The following is a 22636-nucleotide window of genomic DNA, read 5'->3' on the forward strand; positions in this document are numbered from 1 at the left end:
TGAAAAATTATTTGAGAAAATGTTTCTAGTCCTTTGGGATAAAAACCTTTATGAGCCTTAAGAGCATAGTTTTATTATCTCCCTTTCTCTTTTGTCTTTACTTTCTGCTGAGAAAAATTTGCACATATTAGTCTTTGAACTGAACATGCATATTATCAAAAAACAAATTCTGGTGTTAAGAAAGAATTTTCCCAAATCATTAATAGTAGAAATTAGTAGCATTTTTATAGCACTTTTAAGTTTTGCAATGTATGCATATCTCATTTGATTTTAATGATATCTTGATGATATAGATGTTATTATCTCTGAGGCTCAGTGGGCTTAAGTGTTTAAGGTAGGACTTGACTCATGATTATCAAACTTTAAATCTTGCACTCTATTTGATATACCATGATGTCATATTAATCACTGCATTGAAAAAGACAAAAGAATGATAAGAAGATTTTAAAAATTTCTGCTACTTTGAAAACACCAGGAAAATACTGAAACAGCTGCATCATTTGAAATATCTGAAAAATTTTAGCACACTCTATAAATTTAAAGTTTTTTTTGTGAGCTGAGTAGCACATGGTCCAGACATAAGAATATTGAACTAAGAGTTGAGATATCTGGGTTCTAAGATGTCTCACTAATTAGTTGAGTGACTTTAAAAACTTCATTCTAGGAGAGAGAAGTGGAGCCAAGATGGTATAGTAAAGATGGGGACTTGCTTGAGCTCTCCCAAGTTCCCTTCCAAGCAATGTTAAAATAACTCCTCAAAACAAATTCTGGAGTAGCAGAAACAATAAAAAGGGAGGATGAAATAATTTTCCAGATTAAGGCTACTTAGAACGTTGGAAGGAAAGATCTGTCTTATTGGGAGCACAGTCCAGCATAAGCTTTGCTGGCACAGCTCATGTCCAACAAGTCAGCATCAGGTGAGCAGGTGACTAAATTACCAGTGGCTTCCAGAGGTAAAGGGGTTGGACAACCGATCAGAAGGAGATTACAGGGCACCCTTTGCAGGTATCGGGAGCAGGATTCTGTTGCCTTTCTCGTTTGTGGTTTAGGGCCACAGTTCCAGGGCAAAGAAGAGTACCAGCAACAATGGGGACTCTGAAAAGTTCCAAAGCAGAGAAGAGTGCTTGTGGTCACTTATAGGCAAGAATACAGGCTGGGAGAATAATGATCCCAAATCTCCTTAGACCATAACACCTTGGAACTACTGAAACCGTATAGAACTCCCAAAACCAGCTCTGAAAGGAGCTACACATAAAACCTACTTGGGACAGTGCCTCTTTCTGGGAGCAGAGGCTAATTTTAACATAAAGTTAAAGTTAACAAATAGTCTAGAAAAATAAGCAAAGAACAAAAAAAACCTCACCTGATTATATAAAATTATTATGGTGACAGTGAAAGTAAGTACAAAAAACCCAGAAGACATTGATATCAAAGATAGACAAACAGAGCCAGAAATGTAAATTAGCATCAGGCCTTGGAAAAGCTGAAAAAGGAATTAAACACTTAAAGAAGAGAGGTAGAGGAAAAATTGGAAAAAGAAATGAGAGTGATGCAATAAAATCATGGAAAAATAGTTAACAACTTGGTAAAGAAGGCATCAAAATTCTGAAGAAAATGACATCTTAAAAAACAGATCAAAAAGTAAAAGAGGCACAAAATTGCACTGAAGAGAACTCCTTAAAAAGCAGAATTGACTAAATGGAAAAAGTTGTATAAAATTTATTGTAGAATAGAACTCCATAGAAAGTAGAATTAGTTAGGTGAAAGAGGAAGTGCAAAATCTTACTGAAGAAAGTCATTCCTTAAAAAATTAGAATTAGACAGGTAGAAACTAACGATGTCATGAGATATAAAAAAACAATAAACAAGATAAAAAAATAATAAAAATGAAAAAAGTGAAATTTCTTATTGGAAAAACAACTGACCTGGAAATTAGATCCAGGAGAAATAATTTAAGAATTATTGGAATACAATCTGGAACTATGCCCAAAGAGCAATTGAACAGTGCATACTCTTTGATCCAGCAGTAAATCTCTGAGATCCCAAATCTCTAAATCCCAAAGAGATTTTAAAAAAGGGAAAAGGACCTACATGTACAATAATATTTATAGCAGCTCTTTTTGTGATGGCAAAGAATTGGAAATTGAAGGACTGTCCAATTTGGGAATAGCTAAATAAATTGTGGTATATTAATGTAATAGAATATTATTGTGCTATAAAATGATGAGCAGGTGGATTTCAGAAAAACTTGGGAAGACTTATATGAATTGACCGAAGTGGGTAGAAGTAGGACGATATTGTAGACAGTTAAGAGTAACACGTGTGATGATCAATTTTGATTGATAACTCTTCTGAGAAATACAATAATCCAAGGCAAAATGGTCAAAGGATATGAACAGACATTTTTCAGACAAAGAAATTAAAACTATTTCTAGTCATATGAAAGAATACTCTAAATCATTTTTGGTCAGAAAAATGCAAATTAAGACAACTCTGAGATACCCCTACATACCTGTCAGATTGGCTGAGATGACAGGGAAAGATAATGATGAATGTTGGAGGGAAGGCAGGAAAACTGGGACACTGATACATTGTTGGTGGAATTGTGAATGGATCCAGCCATTCTGGAGAGCAATTTGTTGTAACTATGCTCAAAGAGATATCAAATTGTGCATACCCTTTGATCCAGCAATGTTTCTACTGGGCCTGAAAATGTTTGTAGCAGCACTTTTTGTATTGGTAAAGAACTGGACACTAAGTGAATCCCCATCATTTGGAGAATGACTCAATAATTTATGGCATATGAATGTTATGGAATATTATTGTTCTATAAAAAACTATCAGCAGGATGATTTCAGAGAGGCTTGGAGAGACTTATATGAACTGATGCTGAGTGAAGTGAGTAGAACCGAGAGAACATTGTACAAAGCAACAATGATCAATTCTGATGGACGTGGCTCTTTTCAAAAATGAGGTGATTCAGGCCAGTTCTAATGGTCTTGTAATGGAGAGTGCCATTTGTACCCACAGAGAGGACTGTGGGGACTGAGTATGGGTCACAACATAGTATGTCACTTTTATTTTTGATGTTTGCTGGCATTTTGTTTTATTTCTCATTTTTTCTTTTTGATCTGATTTTTCTTGTGCAGCATAATAATTGTGGAATTATATATAGAAGAATTGCACATGTTTAACATATATTGGATTATATGGTGACTAATGGAGGGGTTGGGGAGAAAGGGGAGGAGAAAAAAACTTAGACTACAAGGTTTTACAAAAGTGAATGTTGAAAACTATGTTTTTTTGAAAATGTCTTGAATCTTTGTCTTGTCTTGACAATAAAATCTTATTTTATTGTCTTGAAAATAAAAAGCTTTTAAAACATAAAAAAATGTATTTCATAGGAAAAAAGATAATCCAAGTCAATCCCAAAAGACTCATGAAAGAAAATGCTATTCAGATCCAGAGACAGAACTATGGAATCTAAATGCAGATCAAAGCATAGTATTTTAACTATTTTAATTTTTTTGAAGTTTTCACCTTTTGTTTCTTCTTTTATAACATGACTAATGTGGAAATATATTTTCATGATTGTACATGTATAACATGTATAACTTATATCAGCTTGCTTGCTATTGTTATCTTGGAGAAGGGGGAGGGAAGAGGAGGGAAAAAAACTTGAAACCCGAAATATTATGAAAATGAATGTTGAAAACTATGTTTACATGTAATTGGAAAAAATAAAATGCTTTTTATAAAAAACAATTATTGGACTTCTTGAAAGCTATGATCAAGGAAATATGATTATATTTTAAGAAATTATCAAGGAAAAGGTCCTATATCCCAGAACCAGAAACTGAAAGAATCACCTCAGTGATCACCTCTTGAAAGTGATTTTAAAATGAAAACTCCCAGGAATATTTTAGCAAAATCCTAGAGTTTCCAAGCCAGCAGGACAATATTATAAATATACAGAAGAAAATAATTTAAATATTATGGAGTCACTATTAGGATTACATAGTATTTATTTATCAGCTTCTATATTAAAGGACTTCAGATGAAGAAATCAAAGGTATCTATAGTTATAAGAAAAAATGGTCTAAATCTCTATTGATTGAGAAATACAAATTAAAACAACTCTTGATTTACTACCTCACAGCTATTAGATTGGCTAGTATAACAGAAAGGAAAATCTATTGGAGGGCATGTGGGAAAATTGGAACACTACTGCATTGTTGGTAGAATTAATGAAATGATCCATCCATCCTGGAGAGCAATTTCAAACGATGTCTATAAAGGTCTAAAAAGGTTTGATCCAACAATACCACTCTTAGATCTGTTTCCCAACAAGATCAAGGAAAAAGGAAAAAAGTCTTATCTATGTAAAAAATTATAGCAGCTTTTTTTTGTGGTGATAAAGAATTGAAAATTGAGGGGATATCCATCATTTGGGGAATTGCTGAACAAGTTGTGATATCTGATTGTGATGGAATATTAGTGTTCTATAAGAAATAAGCAGGATAGTTTAGAAAAAATCTGGAAAAATTACTGAACTTATATAAAATGATATAAAAACCAGGAAAATATTGAAAAAAAGCAATATTGTCTGTTCAATTGATAATTGTGAATGACTTATTTATTCTTAATACTGTCATGATCTAAGACAGTTCCAAAGGACTCGAGGAAAAAATGCAGTTTATGTCCAGAGAAAGAACTGGTGAAGTCTGAATGTAGATTGAAGTATACTTTTCTCTTTTTGTTTTTTTTTTCTTTCTGTCTCTGTTTTATTTTACAACATAACTATAAAAAAAGTTTTCATGATTACACAAGCATAACCTGTATCAAATTGCTTGCCTTTTCAAGAGGGGGGAGGAGGATGGATGGAAGATAATTTGATTTTTGAAATAAAAAAAGAATATTATAATTTTGACATGTAATTACATGTAAAAATTTACATATAATTTTGGGGAAAAATAAGAATTTTAATTTAAAAATCACCTCTCTTCACTTGTGTATAAAGAAGTGCTAGTGATGATTTAAGTTTGCTTTTACAAACTCTGCTGATTTTGTACTTCCATGTGTAACTTTTTAGACCATAAAGTTAATATTTGGAATATGAAATCTAAGAGCATTGTATTTTAGATTATAATTGTGAATTCATACATTATCATTTTTATTAATGTTTAAATTTTCATTTCAAGTTGCACTATAAATTGCTGATTTGTAAGGAATCTAGAATCACCTAGTTTCATGAGAAATAAGCACAAACTTGAAGAAAAAAAGAAGCCATCAACATGACAGAAAAAAAAGAAACACATTGTGCATTGTGTCTTTTGAACAGATACAGAAAGGATTAGTTTTCAGAAAAGGAAGTAAGATTTTTTTTTTAAATTGCCAAAAGGAAATTTAATTAGTTTTATTTTCAGAGCCATCACTATCAGCAGTTTTTAATACTTCAGCTTTATTATCATGATTCAGGTTGAGATAGGCCTTCTGAGCTGTTCACATCTTAGCTGATCGTGATCCATCCACAGACCTATTTTTTAAAAATTGCTATACTATAGACATTGTGGAATCTGAAAAAAGAGTCCAAGTCTGGTTTGTACCAAAGCCCTGAAATAATGTTGCATCAGAGATACACTTAACAGAATCCTAAATTCCTTTCTTGAGGGACAGGCATGTGGAAATGCACAGTAGTCTCTCATATTTGATAGTGCTTTTCCAATTCTATTTGTACCTATCCTGTTAATTTCCAAAATCTAGTCAAATGTAGTAGTAGTTACTCACTTATATTCCAGACTTTGAGTCATGAATTCAAATGAGTTGTTGCAGTAATAGTTGTCTAACCTCAACATTCTTCCTTTTTCTTAATACCCGTTTATTTTATATTCTTCCATACTTGAACAAACTTGCTTGGTAAAGATTGTCTATCCAGTCAATTCAACTCAATAAGCATTTATTATGTATCTGTATTGGGTTCATTCCTAGAAATACAAGACAAAAACTGAGTTATATTTGTTTTTAAGGAGTTTATATTCTACATTTCCTTATTCCAATATAATAATGGCTGAAAAATTGGCTTTCTAATTTTTAGTGTGTTGTGTAGTTAAATGCAAAAAGACATATCAAATAGAATGAAACATTCACAGTAAGAGTCTCACTTTCACTGTTTCTTTAAAAAAAAAAACATCTTTTGTTTCTTTATAAAGTTTCTAGGGAGATTTGTTATCACTTTGCCCTTTGAGTTTTAATACAGGGTTTTTCTGTTTTTGCATTCTTTTCTTCTTGTTTCCTGATGATAACATCTACAGAGTGAGTATCTTTTTCATGTTTTATTATATCCTTTGCTATTTTCCAGAGTATCAAACTTCATATTATCACAGATTAACAAATTTGATCTATGAGCTGCCCATTCCATTGTAGAAATAGGTGAACATTTATCCATTATGACCTTCTATGTTACTTTAATATCACTTTCATTGTCATTCAGCAAAGTAAAAATTTTAATCTGTAGCTAACTAGATTCTGTAGTAATTTATATTCTATAGATATATAAAAATAATATGCTATTTAGTCATTTTCACTTTAGGGTTTCTCTAAAAAATTGGTTGAGGTATTATCACAAAGTTTAAGGTTTCTTCTTCCTATGTAATTTCCTATCTATCTGTAAGTATTATAAACACTGGACTTCATTGATTTTTTTCCCTGCCTAGATGTCACTACTTGCTTGCATTTTGACTCTAAAGACAGATTACTCAGACAACATATTGGGCAAGCAGTCTGATGATCTGAGTGATTTTAATTTAATTTGATGAAAGATAAATGTTGAATGGTTTTCTTGCATGCAAACACTGAACTGTACCATGTAGAAATTTGGTGTTAGCCACCACTCCATAAATTGCTTTGAGAAGCCTGTAGACTTTATTTTTTAACTTAAAACACATTTCTTATGTGTCCATATGCAAAATATTGTACCAAGTGCAATGGATACAAAAGTGGGGGTGACAAGGTTGAATAGCTAATTTGTCACAAAATATTGGATTTCCATGAAACCAGCTGTTATTTACACAGTTTATAAAAGTAAATTCCTCTACTAACATTTTACTCTGAAGCCTCATCAACTCATAGAGATTACCTGGGTTCTATCTAAGAAAGGATCATTCTCAAGTTCTGATCCTATAGCAAATTGAAAAGTGCCTCCTATGAGGGGAGAAGTCTAACTCAGTGGAAGAGCAACAAGGGGAAAATTGTTCACCACAGTACCAATTTTGCAATAAATATTATAACATGAGGAGACTATTATTTTGCATTGGTGAATGGAATACTCACATGAATGAAATCAAATTTTTTTGAGTATTCAGGTAGAAAAATAAATTATTGCAGCTAAATATATTGTATATAAATATAAGTTAAATATAAATGTTATTATTCCAAATCAGAATAAACTTTAATTGCAATGCTAATTAGCATCATGAAAATGATATTTTAGGAATAACAATAATTGCATGCAGAATGGATTGGTGTGTGTGTTATGTGTGTGTGTGTGCATGTGTGTGTGTGTGTGTGTATGTGTGACTAGGTAAGAATATATATGAAAACTATATGCTTCTTGCTCATCAACTTCAGCAGATTACATTATGGATTGAGAACAGACCAGAAGATGTTATCAGCAACGTGTAAAATGCTAATCAACAAGGAGATATACATAAATATCGGGACCAGAATATTTAACTCCATGATGTTGCTTTGAATGATCTACACAATAATTCATTAAAATATATGAATAACAAAATTATTCAGTCACCCAGAGTTTAGTGAAGGGAGTGATGCACAAAATCCCCTTGCAGGCTCCAGTGACAAATGGGGAATTCTTACAATCAGGGGTGACATAAACAGTCTGTTATAGCAAAAGATCTGAGGCAAGGGTGAATCTTTTAGTAAGTATGACAGATATGCTTAACTGCTCATATGTCCATAAGTGGCTAATTGACAAGCAGAGAACTTAATGGGACAAATTAATGGTCTGGTTAATTGAATGAGGATGAAAGCAGCAATAAGATCCTTATAAAGAATGACAAATTCAGAAAATAGAATATAGGAACCAGTAGGTGAGGTGGTTGAGGTTTTGGATTAGGATGATGAAATCGGCAAACATTTTTAAACACCTAAGTCTGATGGTATCAGAGTTGGTGGTAAGAAGGCAGAGGTAATGTATCTTAATGTAAGAACTTGTCCCACCTACCTCCTTACCTGTCTCAGCCTCTCTCCCTGTCTCTCTGTCTCTGTCTTCAGTCTATCTCTGTCTCTCTCCCTTTTTCTCTCTCTCTTTCTCTGTTTCTCTCTTTGTCTTTATTTCTTTCTCTGTCTCTCTGTGTTTCCCTGTCTCTGTTTTCTCCTTTAGTGAATAGTATCTATGTTCACTCTTTACATCTTTTAATGGGTCAATTAAAAGAGTGCAGGACATAGAAAAATCATAGAAATCTATCATTGGAGTAGCATTAAGGAGTATTTGATTTTCAAATTCCAGATGCATATTCTTTAGTTGAATGACATTCAGGGTAGATGTCAGGGATATTGTTTGACTAATGTTTTCTTATCTTTCTTATCTGGGAGATGCCTTTCTAAGCTGAAGAATTTCATCTTTTATGCTTTTATATTCTCCAGGCTAGCTGGATTTCTTCCTAGATGTACCCGAGAAAACCCCAGCTGACATTCATTGTCATTATGCTAATGAAACATGATAATGGTTAGGAAAAGAGTTTTAACCAAAACTTCCCTTTGAAGAAAAGTTACTATGAGTTATTTGAATAATTTTCAGAGAAACAGAATAAAGCAAAGCGTTTGCATCCATTAAAAATGTAAGCTTCTAGATTGGGACTGTTTTTGTCTCTGTATCCCCAACCCTTAGCACAATGCTTGATGGTTAGTAAGTGCTTAATAAATACTTGTTGAAGCATTTATTGAGTTACCATCTGTAAAACAAAGAACTATGTAATCTAGGATACCAACCAACATCTGTGTTTACATTTTGGCCATTCAACTGAAGACAAAGGGATGGTGAACTTCCATCTTTTGACACTATCATTTTTCTTGTGTTTACAGAGTCAGACCCTCTTTCTTGGAATACATAAGCTACCTTCTCAATTTCCTGAGTGTCATAGCTGGGCCCTGTAGTAGTTACAAGGACTATGTAGCTTTTATTGAGGGGAGGCATATACACATGAAGTTGCTGGAAATGAACTGGAAGCAAAAAGGTTACAGCAGTCTTCCTAATCCTTCTCCAACTGTAAGTCAATCAATACAATTTTTTGCAGAAGTCTGGAGAACAGTGTTTTGCTGGGTCAGGGTTGAGTCCACTAATGATTGTCTTCCATAAGGAGCCAAGCAAGACAGATCTACTGGGATGCTTTGTGAAAATACTGCTATTTCTGTTGGTCTTTTTGCTGGGGGGGGGGAGAAAGGCTGGCAGACACTCTGTGTTAGACCAACATATGTTTGTTTTACAGAGCAACTCATTGGCTGAGAGGCCGGTTAATCAATCAATCAACAAGTATTTATGGTTAGTTGCAATAGCATTTTTTCTGGTACCCAGCTGCTGTGCCGATGCTTTGTTAACAATTGGAACATTCTGGGGGTTTGATCATTATGAATTAGAATTTGAGCACAGCCAAAATGTATGTCACAAAGAAAATGAGTAAAACCAATGTATGTTGCACTTCAGAGGCTATACTTGCCATAATGATAAACAGTTGTAAGCAAGATTGCCAAACAATCTGTTATGGACTCAGGAAAAAATTTTACAAATGACTTTTTTTTAAAGAGCCATCTCTAAAATTTAAAATATGTGTGTTAATGTGTGTGTGTTGTGTGCTTACATCTAAGATATACTTCTAGCTAAGCTAGATTTGTTGGAAATAAATTTTCCATGATTTTAGAAGGGAAAAATAATTTTTAATAATTGGGAGCCTGCACAAAAATTCTTTACCAGTGAATCATTGGGATGGGGAGATGAATGTCCTCAAATGCTTTATTAGTAGAATACAAGCTACTTCCTACAGTAACTTATACCAACCTGGAAACCAGTATGTTTGCAATAAGGTGATAATTTGATGACAGGATCAAGTTTAATAAGTTTGGGAAGACTCATTACCAGATTTGCTGCAGAGCCATAATTTTTTTTTTGGTCAGACATATTAAATTTCAAAGTCAGAGAGGGATCATGATCTGCTTCAGGGAAGAGAATACCTACATCAAAGAAATAATAATTTTGAAATACTAAAATATTGAGAAAATGGAAATGAGTTAGGAAATGGAGAAAAAGACAAATTCAGTTAGTTGACCTAAAATAGTCCAATTGAAAAAGTCTATGCAAGGGGCAGCTAGGTGGCCATAGTGGATAGAGCATCAGCCCTGAAGTCAGGAGGACCTGAAATCAAATTTGGCCTCAGACACTTAACACTTCCTAGCTGTGTGACCTTGGGTCTGTCACTTAACCCTAATTGCCTCAGGGGAAAGAAAAAGAAAGTCTATGCAAGAGGCAAGTAGGTGGTTTAGTGGATAGAGAACCCCTGGAGTCATGAGGACTGAATTAAAATGTGACCTGAGACACTTACTAGCTGAGTGATCCTGGGTAAATCACCTAACCCTGATTGCGTACAAAAAAAAGAAAGAAAATCAATGCAAAACATTAGTATAGTAATTGGAATTTAAGTGAATTATTAATTACTAGACAGTTTGACATGTTGTATAGAAAGTTTTTCTTGGAGCCAAAAAGACTTAATTTCAAGGCCTGCTTTTGGCACATATTGGCTCTAAAATTCTGGTCAAGTCATAACCTGAGTTGTAGATAAAATATTTAACTGTGTTAGTAGAGGAGAGAATTTCTTTTTTTGGTGAGAAAATGCTATTGAAATCATCAAAGATCTGATTTAAATATTAGTTCTATAAAATTCTTATATAGAATATATGTGCTAAATCTGATTAAGGCATTTTTGGCTTAATTTAGTAAACCACTTAATAGGGATCAGATTTTTTTAAAAAAAAAAGTTTGGTTGAATGATGTGTGAGATGAATGTGTTTTCCCAGTTTTTCTGAGTAACTCAGTTTTTCAGTCTATTCACATCAATGATGATGATAAGGTTTATGCAAAATGCTCATTTTTATAATTTTGGAATTTAAAGTTTCATTACTTTGGCAAAACCATACATGGTCAGAAAAGTTATAAAGAATCATTTGGTTAAAAACACTTTTGAGAAACTATCTTATGTCATCATGTATTATTTGGTAATAATTTAAAAAAATTCTTCATAACTTCTTTTGAAATCAGTTCTGATATTGTGTCACTTCATTAAAATTTAATCAGAATTTAGTTTCTAGCTAAATTTGTTCCCATGACAAGTTAAATTCATTTCTTCTCTAGAGAAGGAAAAAATCCAATTATTTCTTCCCTGAAGAATAATTTCAACATGATTAAAAAATACCTTTCCCTCCAATCTGTTTTGTTCTTTGGGTGATGAAAAGTTTTAGTCTTTGCTTATAGTAAAAGTTGATAGTTCATGTTTATTCTTCCATTGTGGATTACAACTAGTTCCTAATGCAAAAATTAAATTCCATATGAAAAATACAAATAGATCTGGTAAAAACAGTATCAGGGAGATTTAGTTTAAGTTAGATGTTGGTTCAGGAGATGTGCTGATATCATTTCTACCAAATAAGGTGAAATAGTTTATGGTTATCAAGTTATTCTTAAATTTACATATTGGACATATTATTTTCCCTATTTGTTTATTATTATTTATGGCTACATTGATACTTATTTCTTTTCAGGGAGCAGTGATGCACAAACTGTGTATCACTCTGGTGTCTCTCTTCTTTTTTTTGACGCTTACAAAGGCCTATCCTGTCACTTGCCTAGTTGATGACTGGTTTGTCAATGAAGCATCTTTTTTATCCAGACTTTGCTACTTATACATTGTTATGCAAGCATCAAAGCCAAAGTATTACTTTGCATGGACATTGGGTAAGTTGATGGAATGGTTCAAATTTGATTACCAAAATAACTAGAATAGAATTTGCAAATGAATTAGCTAGGACAAAGTTGTGGTACACTTAATTGAAATTATTGATAACATAATGAAAAACTGCTGAGCCAAATGACTATTCTTTTTGCTTTCTAGTTTTGGAAGACTCAGGAACTACTTGGTTTCTGCCCCCCTCCCTCCAAAAAAACAACAACTTAATAATCAGTGGTTAAAAAGTAAAATGATCCTAACTGTTGTTTAAACCTGATGTCAGTAACAGATACCAAAACTTGGAAGCCTTTATATCTACCGATCAATCCTTAAAAGTACTGGGAAATTTGACTTTTTCCCAACTTCCTCTCCCCATTATATGTATATTAATGTAGATACTTTAATAAAGAAATTAAATTAACATGTTCCTGATTTAGGCTAAACTTTTAAACTTCAAAACTCTCAAAAGCTCTCATTTTTTCAATTTCACACACCAAGAAGAAAATCCTTTTTTTCCCTGTATTTTTCTCTTCCTTTGTCTCCTGTTCTTTCTTACTTTTAAAATAGAACACACTTATATCCTATTTTGTTTTTGCTGAGGCATTTGGGATTAAGTGATTTGCCCAGAATCACACAGCTAGTATTAAATATTTGAGGCTGGATTCAGGTCCTCTTGATTTTAGGGCCAGTGCTCCATCCACTGTGTCTTCTAGCTGTCCCTTTATCCTAAGTTTAATCAAACTTCAATTTTTTTAGCTGGGGAAATTTGGTCAAATTTAAGTTTTCATCTTTTCCATTTTAACTATTTGAAGCTTAAAGATAATATTTAAGGTCTTTCCAAAGTAAAAAAAAAGTCTCATATTTATTTACTAGAAGAGAATAGATTTCTGATAAGTATATGCCCATTTTTAGAACGTGGTTTACCACCTTATTTGAAGGAAGCATGATGACTGATGATAACAATGACTGCATATGCAATGGAATGAAGTTGGTTTACCATAGTGCCATATATAATAGATATATGATTTATTTTCTTATTCTTTCAGTTTTTTTCTGCAAGCATTTGATCCAAATATAAGTTTGTGCTGAAATGCTTTTTTCTTATTTTTTAAAGGACTAGAACATCCACAAAAGTGACTAACCCATGGCTGCATATATATAGTATGCATTTCTTGGAATGATTTACAGTATTTTATAAACAAAATTAGCGCTATTGGACAGCGTGGCAGAATTTACTTAGGAGCTGATTTAATTCCATGCTTTTGCTTGCTTTCCGACAACCAACTTAAATTTTTCTTTAAACTTTTCCTTTCCTTGATGCAGCAGTAATGGTCTTAAAGTATTGATACTTCAAAATGACCCCTGCTTTATTAATTAGACATATTTCTACTCAATGGAATATTTAATATTCTTATTTTGCAGTAGTATATGCTATAACAGGAGTTCTTACCTGAGACCTACAAGCCTTATGATAGCTTTCAGGTGGGTCTATGAATTTGAAAGGAAAAAAAAACCTTACAGATCATTCCTTTCTATTCTCTCTCTGAAATTTCACTTCCTTTAATTGTGAATGCAGTCAACAAATCATCATTCTGAGAATGGCAAAAGGGTCCAAGATACAAAATTCTTTTAAGAACCCCCATTCTAAAAGTTTTGTCAACTCTGGAAAGAAATCACCAGAGACTTCACAGAAGTTATAGCTAAAACCTTTCCACTGTCAACTCTGAAAAATAAAAATACCAAAGAGCTCACAGAGATGATAAGCAAAAGCTTTCTTTATTCCATTGTAGGAGGAAACTACAATGAGTTGTAACAGCAGCTGTGAGGTATAACAGCAATAATAGGGCAAGTTTACCTAGTGATATAGTCTACTCATAGGAGAGTTTTGTGTCTGTATTGTGGTTCCTGCGGGTGCTTGCTGGGTTCATTGAGCCAGTTCTGTGATTTAGCTGCAGCAGAATTCATCCAAAAGATAAGCACAAGATGCCAAGCTCAGGACACGGCTTGCTTGCTGGGTTTTAGCTCTGGAAAACAAGGGGTTTACTAATAATAAGAAAAGATAGGATTAAAAAGAGAATGGTCCTGACAGTTTAGATCTACCTGGCATGGGGGCTTTCAGTTTCGTGAAGACCTCTTCCCTCTCTCCTTTCTACTCTCTGACATCTGGTTGTATTCCAGGATGAGGTTAGATTGACTTCTAATTTTGGATGGAAAAATGGAAACAAGGTATCTCAGGTCTTCATAGACCCAGACCTGATGAGGTAGTCTGGGAACTTTCCCAAGAAAGTAGAAGCTCTCTGAAATTATTTCACCTTTCCAAAAGGTGATCTAGATGATAAATTTATGTTTGTTTTGGAGGGACTAACATCTTTAATTTGGACCCTATTTGTGATTTTAAACCAGGAAGAAGATAAGGTTGTCTTTACATTATGTGTTGAAAAATGGTTTGCTAAGTAATTCAAAACACATAAATATTGGGGGAAGAATGATAATTATATAAAAAAATTAATTTCAAACTCTTGAAAGTATCCATTTATTTACAATTGACTTTCCAATTAGGCATAATTTTAATGTAATTCTTTAATCTAGTCTCTTATAGAATTTCTACCAGAGTTCTTTGTTAACCTAGTTTATTTCAGTCACTGATATACTTGAAATAGTAACCATTTATTACTTTGAAAATATTTTCTACTTAACATATCAGCCCCATCAATTAATTCTAATTAGTGAGATTTTTACTCACTAATTTATTCACTTTTATTTTAGTTAGATTAGTGTGAAGATAAACATATGTTAATATTATCACAAATCCAAATGAGTTGCTACCAACTTGAGGTAATTTCATTTTATTAATTGCTTGTTTGTGTTATACAAAATAAAATTATATCTGTTCTTTTATCAGAGTAGTTAAAATCTCAGACTGAAATAAATTTAAAAATCTAAACAAAGTCTTGGCACAATGATAGATACCAAAATTTCAATAGTTCAATAGTTCATCAGAACTATTGGAAGCTAGTAAATCTGGATTCTTATCCTTTTCATTTTACTGTTCTAAATTTGACTTTGTAAAACCTTTGACATTCTGTTCAAAACTACCTCCCCCTTAGACTTTTCTTTGATTAAAATCATCTTACAGATATATCAAACAGTACCAGTTAGAATTGTTTTTTATTTTATTTTAATTTATCCTAAGTTCAAAGACTTTGCCTTCTAGTTTAAGCTGTGATAAACAATTTCCAATTGTTTGATCTGGTTATGTTCTTTTTCTACCGTTTTCACAGATTTGGTTTGGTATATCCCAGTTTATTCTCCTCTCAATGACTTAACACAATTGTTATAAGCCATATTAACAGTAATTTGAACCTTCTGAAGGATACCTATGGCCTCTGAAATTTACCTAGCCTAATTAATGGAAGGTTTGTTGGAAGAGATATTTAGGACTAAGTGGGACGATCCATTTAACAAATAATGAAACTGAAGCCCAGATAGTTTCCTTATTTTCCAGGGCAACCAACTTTGGCTTCATACTTAGAGCAGTTCTTTTTTATTTCTTTCCTATTTTCTTTACTTATACTAAGGTTTATGAGGGTTCTCTGTTTGTAGCTCTTCCTAATTTTCTGTAAGTTGTGTTTTCAATAAATGATATGTGAATCAATCATAATTTTATAACTTGACCTGTCTAAAGAGACCATTTTCCAGCCAAATGAAATACTATCTAAAAGAATTAAATCGTTAGATACTACAAATGTATTAAATACATAAAAAGATTGATGTTTTCAAAGTAAAGTGCTTAATCGCTATTTATTAAATTGGATTGATCTCCTTGGAGCTTTACCAGCCTTTTGGATCATATATTGTAGGGCATTTCTTCAAAAAGAAACCAAGGGTTGTAAATGCTTCAAGGAACATCTTAGCTTCACAAATCAGAAATGTCAATTTGATGTGTCATTAGCGATTTATTTTTTGCCATTTTTCCTCTAGCATTTTCAGGAAAGAATTCATCCATCCATCAGTACAATGTAAATTAGACTTCTTGAATTACCTTAAATATATCTTCAACTAAAAATTAGCTTGAACATTCATTAATTCATTCAACAAACATTTATTACACATCTATTATGGGTAATGCAATACAGTAAATCATTGACCACAAAGTCTGAGAGAGTTGTTTCTAAGTTCTCTTCAAGTCTCAAGATCCAATGATTCCATGATTTTTTTAAATGATAAAGTTTCACAGTAATTAACTTGAAAGTAAGTGGAAGATTAAAATTAATTATATAGATTTGGTAGACATTATATAATGTAAATGTCCTGATATTGAAATATTTGATATTTGAGCTAAGCCAGAATAGCTGAATAACAATAATAAATCTGAACAATATTTTTCAATAACGTGATTTTGTTTTTATTTCTTATTTGCTCCTAATTTCCTTTTTTTCCCTTCCATTAAAAACATCAACGATGCTCCATCACAGCTGATGCAGTCAATAATGCAGCTGGCTATGGGTTCAGTGGAGTTGATAAGAATGGGAATTTCTGTTGGAATCTGCTTTCTAACCTAAATATCTGGAAGATTGAGGTAATTTTAAGCATTTGAACTTTTCTTCTATAGAGAATCAGGTGGAAGGTTTTGCACTTATTATTAATGTCTAGATTTTTTTTTCTCCTCATTTTAAGAATAGTGACTTCTTGTTAGTGACAGTGGCTCAAGGGTAAATAGCAGAGCCATATGGCAGATTCATTTTTTGTAAATATCCATTTTTGTCTGCTCAGAAAACCAGAAGTCATTGCTTTATGTGAAAATATTTTTAAAAAGATAAGAGGGGTAAGCTTCTGCAATGATTTGGAGTCTCTATAACAGCAATTATACTTGTTTCTTTTTATGAAACATGTTAGGACCACAGATAGAAAGGACTTTGGAGATCCTTTAGTTCAACTTTATTTTAGAAATAAGGAAACTAATTCCCAGAGAGGTAAGTTTGCATGATTTATACATTTTTCAAGTGCAGAATTTCTATCACTTTTCTGCTCAATAAGATATTATGGCAGACAATAGAAATAAAGATTCTAATGTAAAAATATAAATTTGATTCTCAGTTGTTCTAACTGAGACTTGATACAGTGTCCAGAATATAACTCAAAAGGCACATGATATGGCAAATGGACATAAATTGGGGTTGCATTGCATTTTAGGAAGATATATTTATATAAAGAGATTCAGAAACCTGAAAGAAGAAGCTTTGTGGAGAGCATTTAGATGAAGACAAAAGGAAAGGTATAGTTTTCTCACTGGATTTTAAGGTAGACTAAGTGGGCAGAAAACAGAAATAGGTAAATTTAGGTAAGAAATCACAAACTTGCACTACAGGCTTAACTTGGCAGTGCTGGGAATCTTTAGTTAACCCAGACATCTAAAGCAGTAGTGTCAAACTCAAAGAGATCCCTGCAGGTTGCATATTGACTTAAAAAACCACAAATTAACATTATATTTGTTATATTTTATTTTGTCAAACATTTCCCAATTATATTTTAATCTGGTTCAGGCAGCACTTAGGAGTTATGCAGATGGGCTTATGAGTTTGACATTTCTTTAGAGCTCTCTGCCAAATAAGTTCTTGAATTGTCTTAAAGATAATTTCACCTTTCAAAAGAAGGTGGATGAAATAACGAGGAAAGTCTATTATGGATATTATTTTCACTAACAGGAAGGAGCTCATTACTGGAGTGGAATTTATTAAGGAGGGGGTGATCCTCTGAAATTGTGGTAGAGGAGAAAAAAAGCTTGAAAGAATCTGTAATATACCCTAGAGTTTAGGAGAGTAGATTTCATAAATGTTCAGAGGAAGAACACATAGTATTCTATGGACTAAAATTCCAGGAGAGATAGGAAACTTTATAGAATGAAATTTAGAAGATTTAAAGGCAACAATTCTGATGTGCTTTTTAAAAAAAATATTGTGGTTATATGGGTGTAGTAATAAAATTTTCAAGAATGAAATTCTGAAGACAGAAATGCAAACAATTCTGATGATGAGGAAAAATGGCAGCTTTCTGAAGAGATTGTGGTTGCACAGATGCAGTAGATGTAGTCTGTTTTCTCTCTAAAAATGAGACCTGCTATATTTTAGGTGGCACTGCAAAGAATTGATGGATATTTTAATTCTGTTGCCATTGTCTCAATCCTCCCACTCTTAGTTACTAATAATGAATACTTTAGTTACATTTAATCATTTAGCATCAATTTAGTTTTGTGTGCTAATTTACTGCATAAATAAAGCAATAGCAAAAGTATAAACATTTCTGCCTCTCTGCTTCCAATTCCTTGGGGGGGGGCTTATTCTCCCCTATATCATATCTATACTTGCATTTTCTCTCTCTCTCTGGATGCTATCAGTAAAATTAAACTGAGATCATGTATCTATTGAGAAATAAAAGAGAGTGACTAAGGCTGAAGTCATTAAGTGCTTGATAAAAGTGGAATGGGGCTGCCTTGAGAGATGGAGAGTTTTTCTTTGGAGGTTACCCGTTAGGTCCTGGAAGACTAGTCATCAAGTACCTTTTAATGATGAATCCTTTTTAGGTTGACATTAAACAAGATGGTCACTTAGTCCTGTTACCATTTTATAAATCTGAAATTCTAAAGTATTTTCTCTTTTACTCCCTTTATTCTTGAGTCAAGTCATTTTTGATGTGTTTTCAATTTATCTTCCTTTAGTTAAGTGCCATTCGTGCTTTCTTGGAATTAGGAACAGGAATAGGTGGCCAAGCTCCCATGTCCTGAACCCTTTTCTCTCCAGCCATTGGATGGTCATGGGGAGATGATGTTTTGTATAGATCTTTCTTAGGTATAGGACTGGTGATTCATGTATCCTGTGGGTATTGCTTTATTGACTATTAAGTATTGGGAACAAAATCCCTTGAAAGAAGAGAATCAGACCATGGAGGAGAGTCTATGTTTACAGGGAAATCAGGGAAGGACACAGTGGCCACATACCTCCTCTACTTTTATGGAAGCTATGTGATAAACAACATAAAAAATAAGATACTGACCACATTTTCAGAGAGGCAGCATGGTGCAGTGGAAAGAGCATATTCTCTCATCAGGTTTTGGGTTCATATCCTGCCTCTGATATTTAAATTGTTAGGTATGTAACTGGCAGCTAGGTAGCATGGTAGATAGATATCTATAGTTGGGAAGACCTGATCTCAAGACACCAGTTGTGTGATTCTGGGCAAATCGCTTAACCTTTGGTTGCCTCAGTTTCCTCAGCTGTAAAATGTGGATGATAATAATAGTGTCCACTTAGTAGGGCTCTTGTAAGAATCAAAATGAGATCATATTTGTAAAGTGCTTAGCACAATGTCTGTAATATATTAAGTGCTTTTATTCCTTTTGGGCGAATCACTTTTTTTTGGAGGGGAAGCTTAGTTTTCTTATGTGTAAAATGAATAGATGAGATTCTGTGTCCTCTTTGGACACTTCTAGGTCTAGATCTAAAAGTTCATGACAAAAAGGATGCTTAAGGAAAAGATTCTTTGATTTTTTTGATAGTCCATGCTTTATGCCTCTAGGGAGGGAAAGTTCTCAGTGGCTTGCCTGATGCATTATGACAGAATGTGCAGTCAAGCTTGTTTTTTTTTTCTTTTTCTCTTAGAGTACAGTGTTAGCAATCAAGTACTAGTTTTAACAAAAACGCCACCATCCAGCCATCTTTGACAATGTTCCATGCAACAAGAACAAAAAAAGCAGGAATGCTTGTGATCATTATGCAGTTATGCTGTGCTTTTTAACAACTGAGTGTCTGGTGTTGTTGCAGGGCCTTTGCCCTTTCCTTTTCTGCAGAGTTTGAGGACTACTATGCTGAGGATAATAGTTTTAGTCAGCATAGGCGTGAGTAATTTCTAGAACCTGTTCTAAATAGAAAAATAGTGCTTTTAGTAAATGGTGAACTTATGCATAGCAGAACAAGAGAGAGGGTTGTTCATAGGGAGCTTTCTAAATGTCCAAATGACAACCACAAGGAGAGATCTCATTTTTAAAGACTGTTGTCATACTTCAATTTAATTCAATTCAATAAAAATTTATTAAGCTTGACTGTGTGTGGATAGAGTGCAAGACTTGAAATCTGGAAAAACTCATTTCTAATTGTCAGAAACTTTGCTATGTGACCCTGGACAAGTGACCTAACATCTCTCGGCCTAGGTTTCTTAATCTGTAAAATGAGAATAGTAAATAGCATTTAATTTTCGATGTTGTCAGGATCAAATGGGATATATAAAGTATCTTTTACTCTTAAAATTCTAGCTATTATTGTCAAAGTGGCAGGTTCCCTTTCTCTACCTGAATGGCGTCAGGAAGCTTCTTTTCCTTCTTTCTCAAAAATTCTTTCTTGTCAAGAATCTTGTTCCAGAAGAATCCATAAAACATTTCTTTCCTTAAAACCTACCTTATGTTTGGTGACCTTTAGTTCACATCAGCCAGGTCCCCAATAAGTACTATTTTCTTTCTCTGTCGACATTGAGATTTGTTGATGGAAAGGGATAGAATTACCTACTTATTTACCTACTTATTATGGAATATGATTAGAAAGAGAAAACTTGTATTCACTGTATATTTAATCCTGGAAGCAATCCAAAGCCAACTGAGGAAAGCAGCTTTGGTGTAAGTAAGCCTGCCTTGAGGATATGCTTTTCATTCCACTAACCCTAAGGAAAAAAAGGGGGGTAAATAAAAACCATTAAGTTTATGAAATAAATACCCACAGCTAAATAGATGGATGTTCAGATTGCCTTTGAAGGAAAATCCTCTCCTTAACTCAACATCTTGTGCCAACATAAGGTTTTCCCATGGTGAAGAAAAATCCGTTCAAAGAAATTTTACCTGGATTTTTAGCCTTAGAAGAGTAACTTTTGACATATGAACTGATGTGAGTTTATGTATTTTTTGGGGAGGGAGAGCTTACCCTCCCTGTACCAAGTGATAAAAGATGTACTATGAGAACACAACTGGACATCTAATTCAGGATTTACCTCATGGTTTACCTGAGTCACTCCTGACATGCTTGGATGATTTAAAAAAAAGTTTACATTGCTTATTGGGAATTCTTCATGCATGGAATCTCTTAATCCCCTAGATAGCAATGGATGCGTTTTGAGCCATTGTTGCTGAGTATGGCACTGGCTCCATAAGGATGACCTAGTTTGTGGATTGTCCACATGATAAAGAATTGTGTGTTAAGCTAGAACTGTTACCCATGTGGGCGTGAAGTTCACATGATTAAAATTTTCCTGCAATAAATCTTGTGCTAATGTATTCCATTTTAAAATTCAGATGACTTTGAAACAAGAGTAGACGGAAAACCCACAACATTTTCCTTCTCTTCTCCCATGACTTGAAAATAATTTTTAAGAAAAATTGAGAGGTTGCAAAGCAAGTTTGGCCACATTTATAAACATCAGGAAATTTTAGTGTATGTGATGGAAATATTGAGTCAATCTTAACTGAAGCTAGTCATCCCTGGTAGAATATAATGACTGTTATTGCCATTTGGGGTAGGAGTCAGTATTATTGGATGAGAATTGGCATTACTCATTGTATTTTAATACCAATAATAGGTGTTTCTTTCTTCTTCCTAGACTGCAACAAGTTTTAAGATGTACATAGAAAACTGGAATATTCAAACGGCTATTTGGCTAAAATGGTAAGAAAAATAAAAAGCTTTCTTTTACTTATAGAATTGGGACATATTTAAATGGCATCCATTAAATAAATAATAAGTGCAATCATTAATTAAATATCTGCCTTGTTCCAGACACTGTGATAGGTAATAGGGACACAGACAAAAGCAAAGATAGTCTTTAACCTTAAAACTTTATAGTGTTTCAGTCATTTCCAACTCTTTACGACCCTATTCATGTTTTTCTTGGCAAAGATATTTGGATTAGTTTACCATTTTCATCTCCAACTTATTTTACAGATGAAAAAACTAAGGTAAATAGTATTAAGTGACTTACCCAGGATGACACAGCTAGTAAGTGTTTGAAGCCAGATTTGAACTCAGGAAGGGAGCGCTTGTCTAATTTGAAAGGCAATTTCTTAACATAAAACAAGATTTTCATTGCCTAAAAGTGGAAGTGAACATTCTCATGTCTGTAACATTGTACCTCAACAAAAGGCAGTTTTTATGGAGGTCATAATTTCATGCTAGTCTGCATTTTGAATGGGTAATAATAAAAGCAGTAGGACATCCCAAGTCTTTGCCTAGTTTGTTTATGCCTTCTTTTTGGTGATTTGTTGATGTTTTCCTGTTCTTTGCTATTCTAGTGTTTTCACATTTCCTGCATATGACATGTAGGTTTACCGTAACAACTTTCAAAACTAATTTAAAAACTGATTTCTCTATAAAATAGCAAACCATTTTTTGATAAACAGAATTTCTGATGGCCCACTAAGATTAATGTTAAAGAAGAGATACTTGTAACAAAATGTCACAGATAATTTCTGCAATATAATCTTGTTCATCTGTCCCAATCTTATGCTGTGAATTTCCTTTCCTGAAGACTTTGCATGCTTTATGTATTTTACAAGTCATGATAATGCAAATATTTATTGTATCATTATTTTT

At 33.2% G+C, this 22636-nt stretch overlaps 1 protein-coding gene across 1 annotated transcript in view; it reads left to right on the plus strand.

The window, feature by feature from the left end:
* The window catches only part of MBOAT1 (membrane bound O-acyltransferase domain containing 1), a 115814-nt gene that overhangs the window by 72838 nt on the left and 20340 nt on the right, over positions 1 to 22636 (plus strand). Inside the window, exons 7-10 of the mRNA XM_003760139.4 lie at positions 9103 to 9286; positions 11827 to 12019; positions 16487 to 16590; positions 21648 to 21712. Of these exons, the coding sequence (XP_003760187.1) occupies positions 9103 to 9286; positions 11827 to 12019; positions 16487 to 16590; positions 21648 to 21712 (546 nt within the window). The remainder of the gene's footprint in view (positions 1 to 9102; positions 9287 to 11826; positions 12020 to 16486; positions 16591 to 21647; positions 21713 to 22636) is intronic.

The sequence above is a fragment of the Sarcophilus harrisii genome, chromosome 1, assembly GCF_902635505.1.
Source record: "Sarcophilus harrisii chromosome 1, mSarHar1.11, whole genome shotgun sequence".
Classification (NCBI taxonomy): domain Eukaryota; kingdom Metazoa; phylum Chordata; class Mammalia; order Dasyuromorphia; family Dasyuridae; genus Sarcophilus; species Sarcophilus harrisii.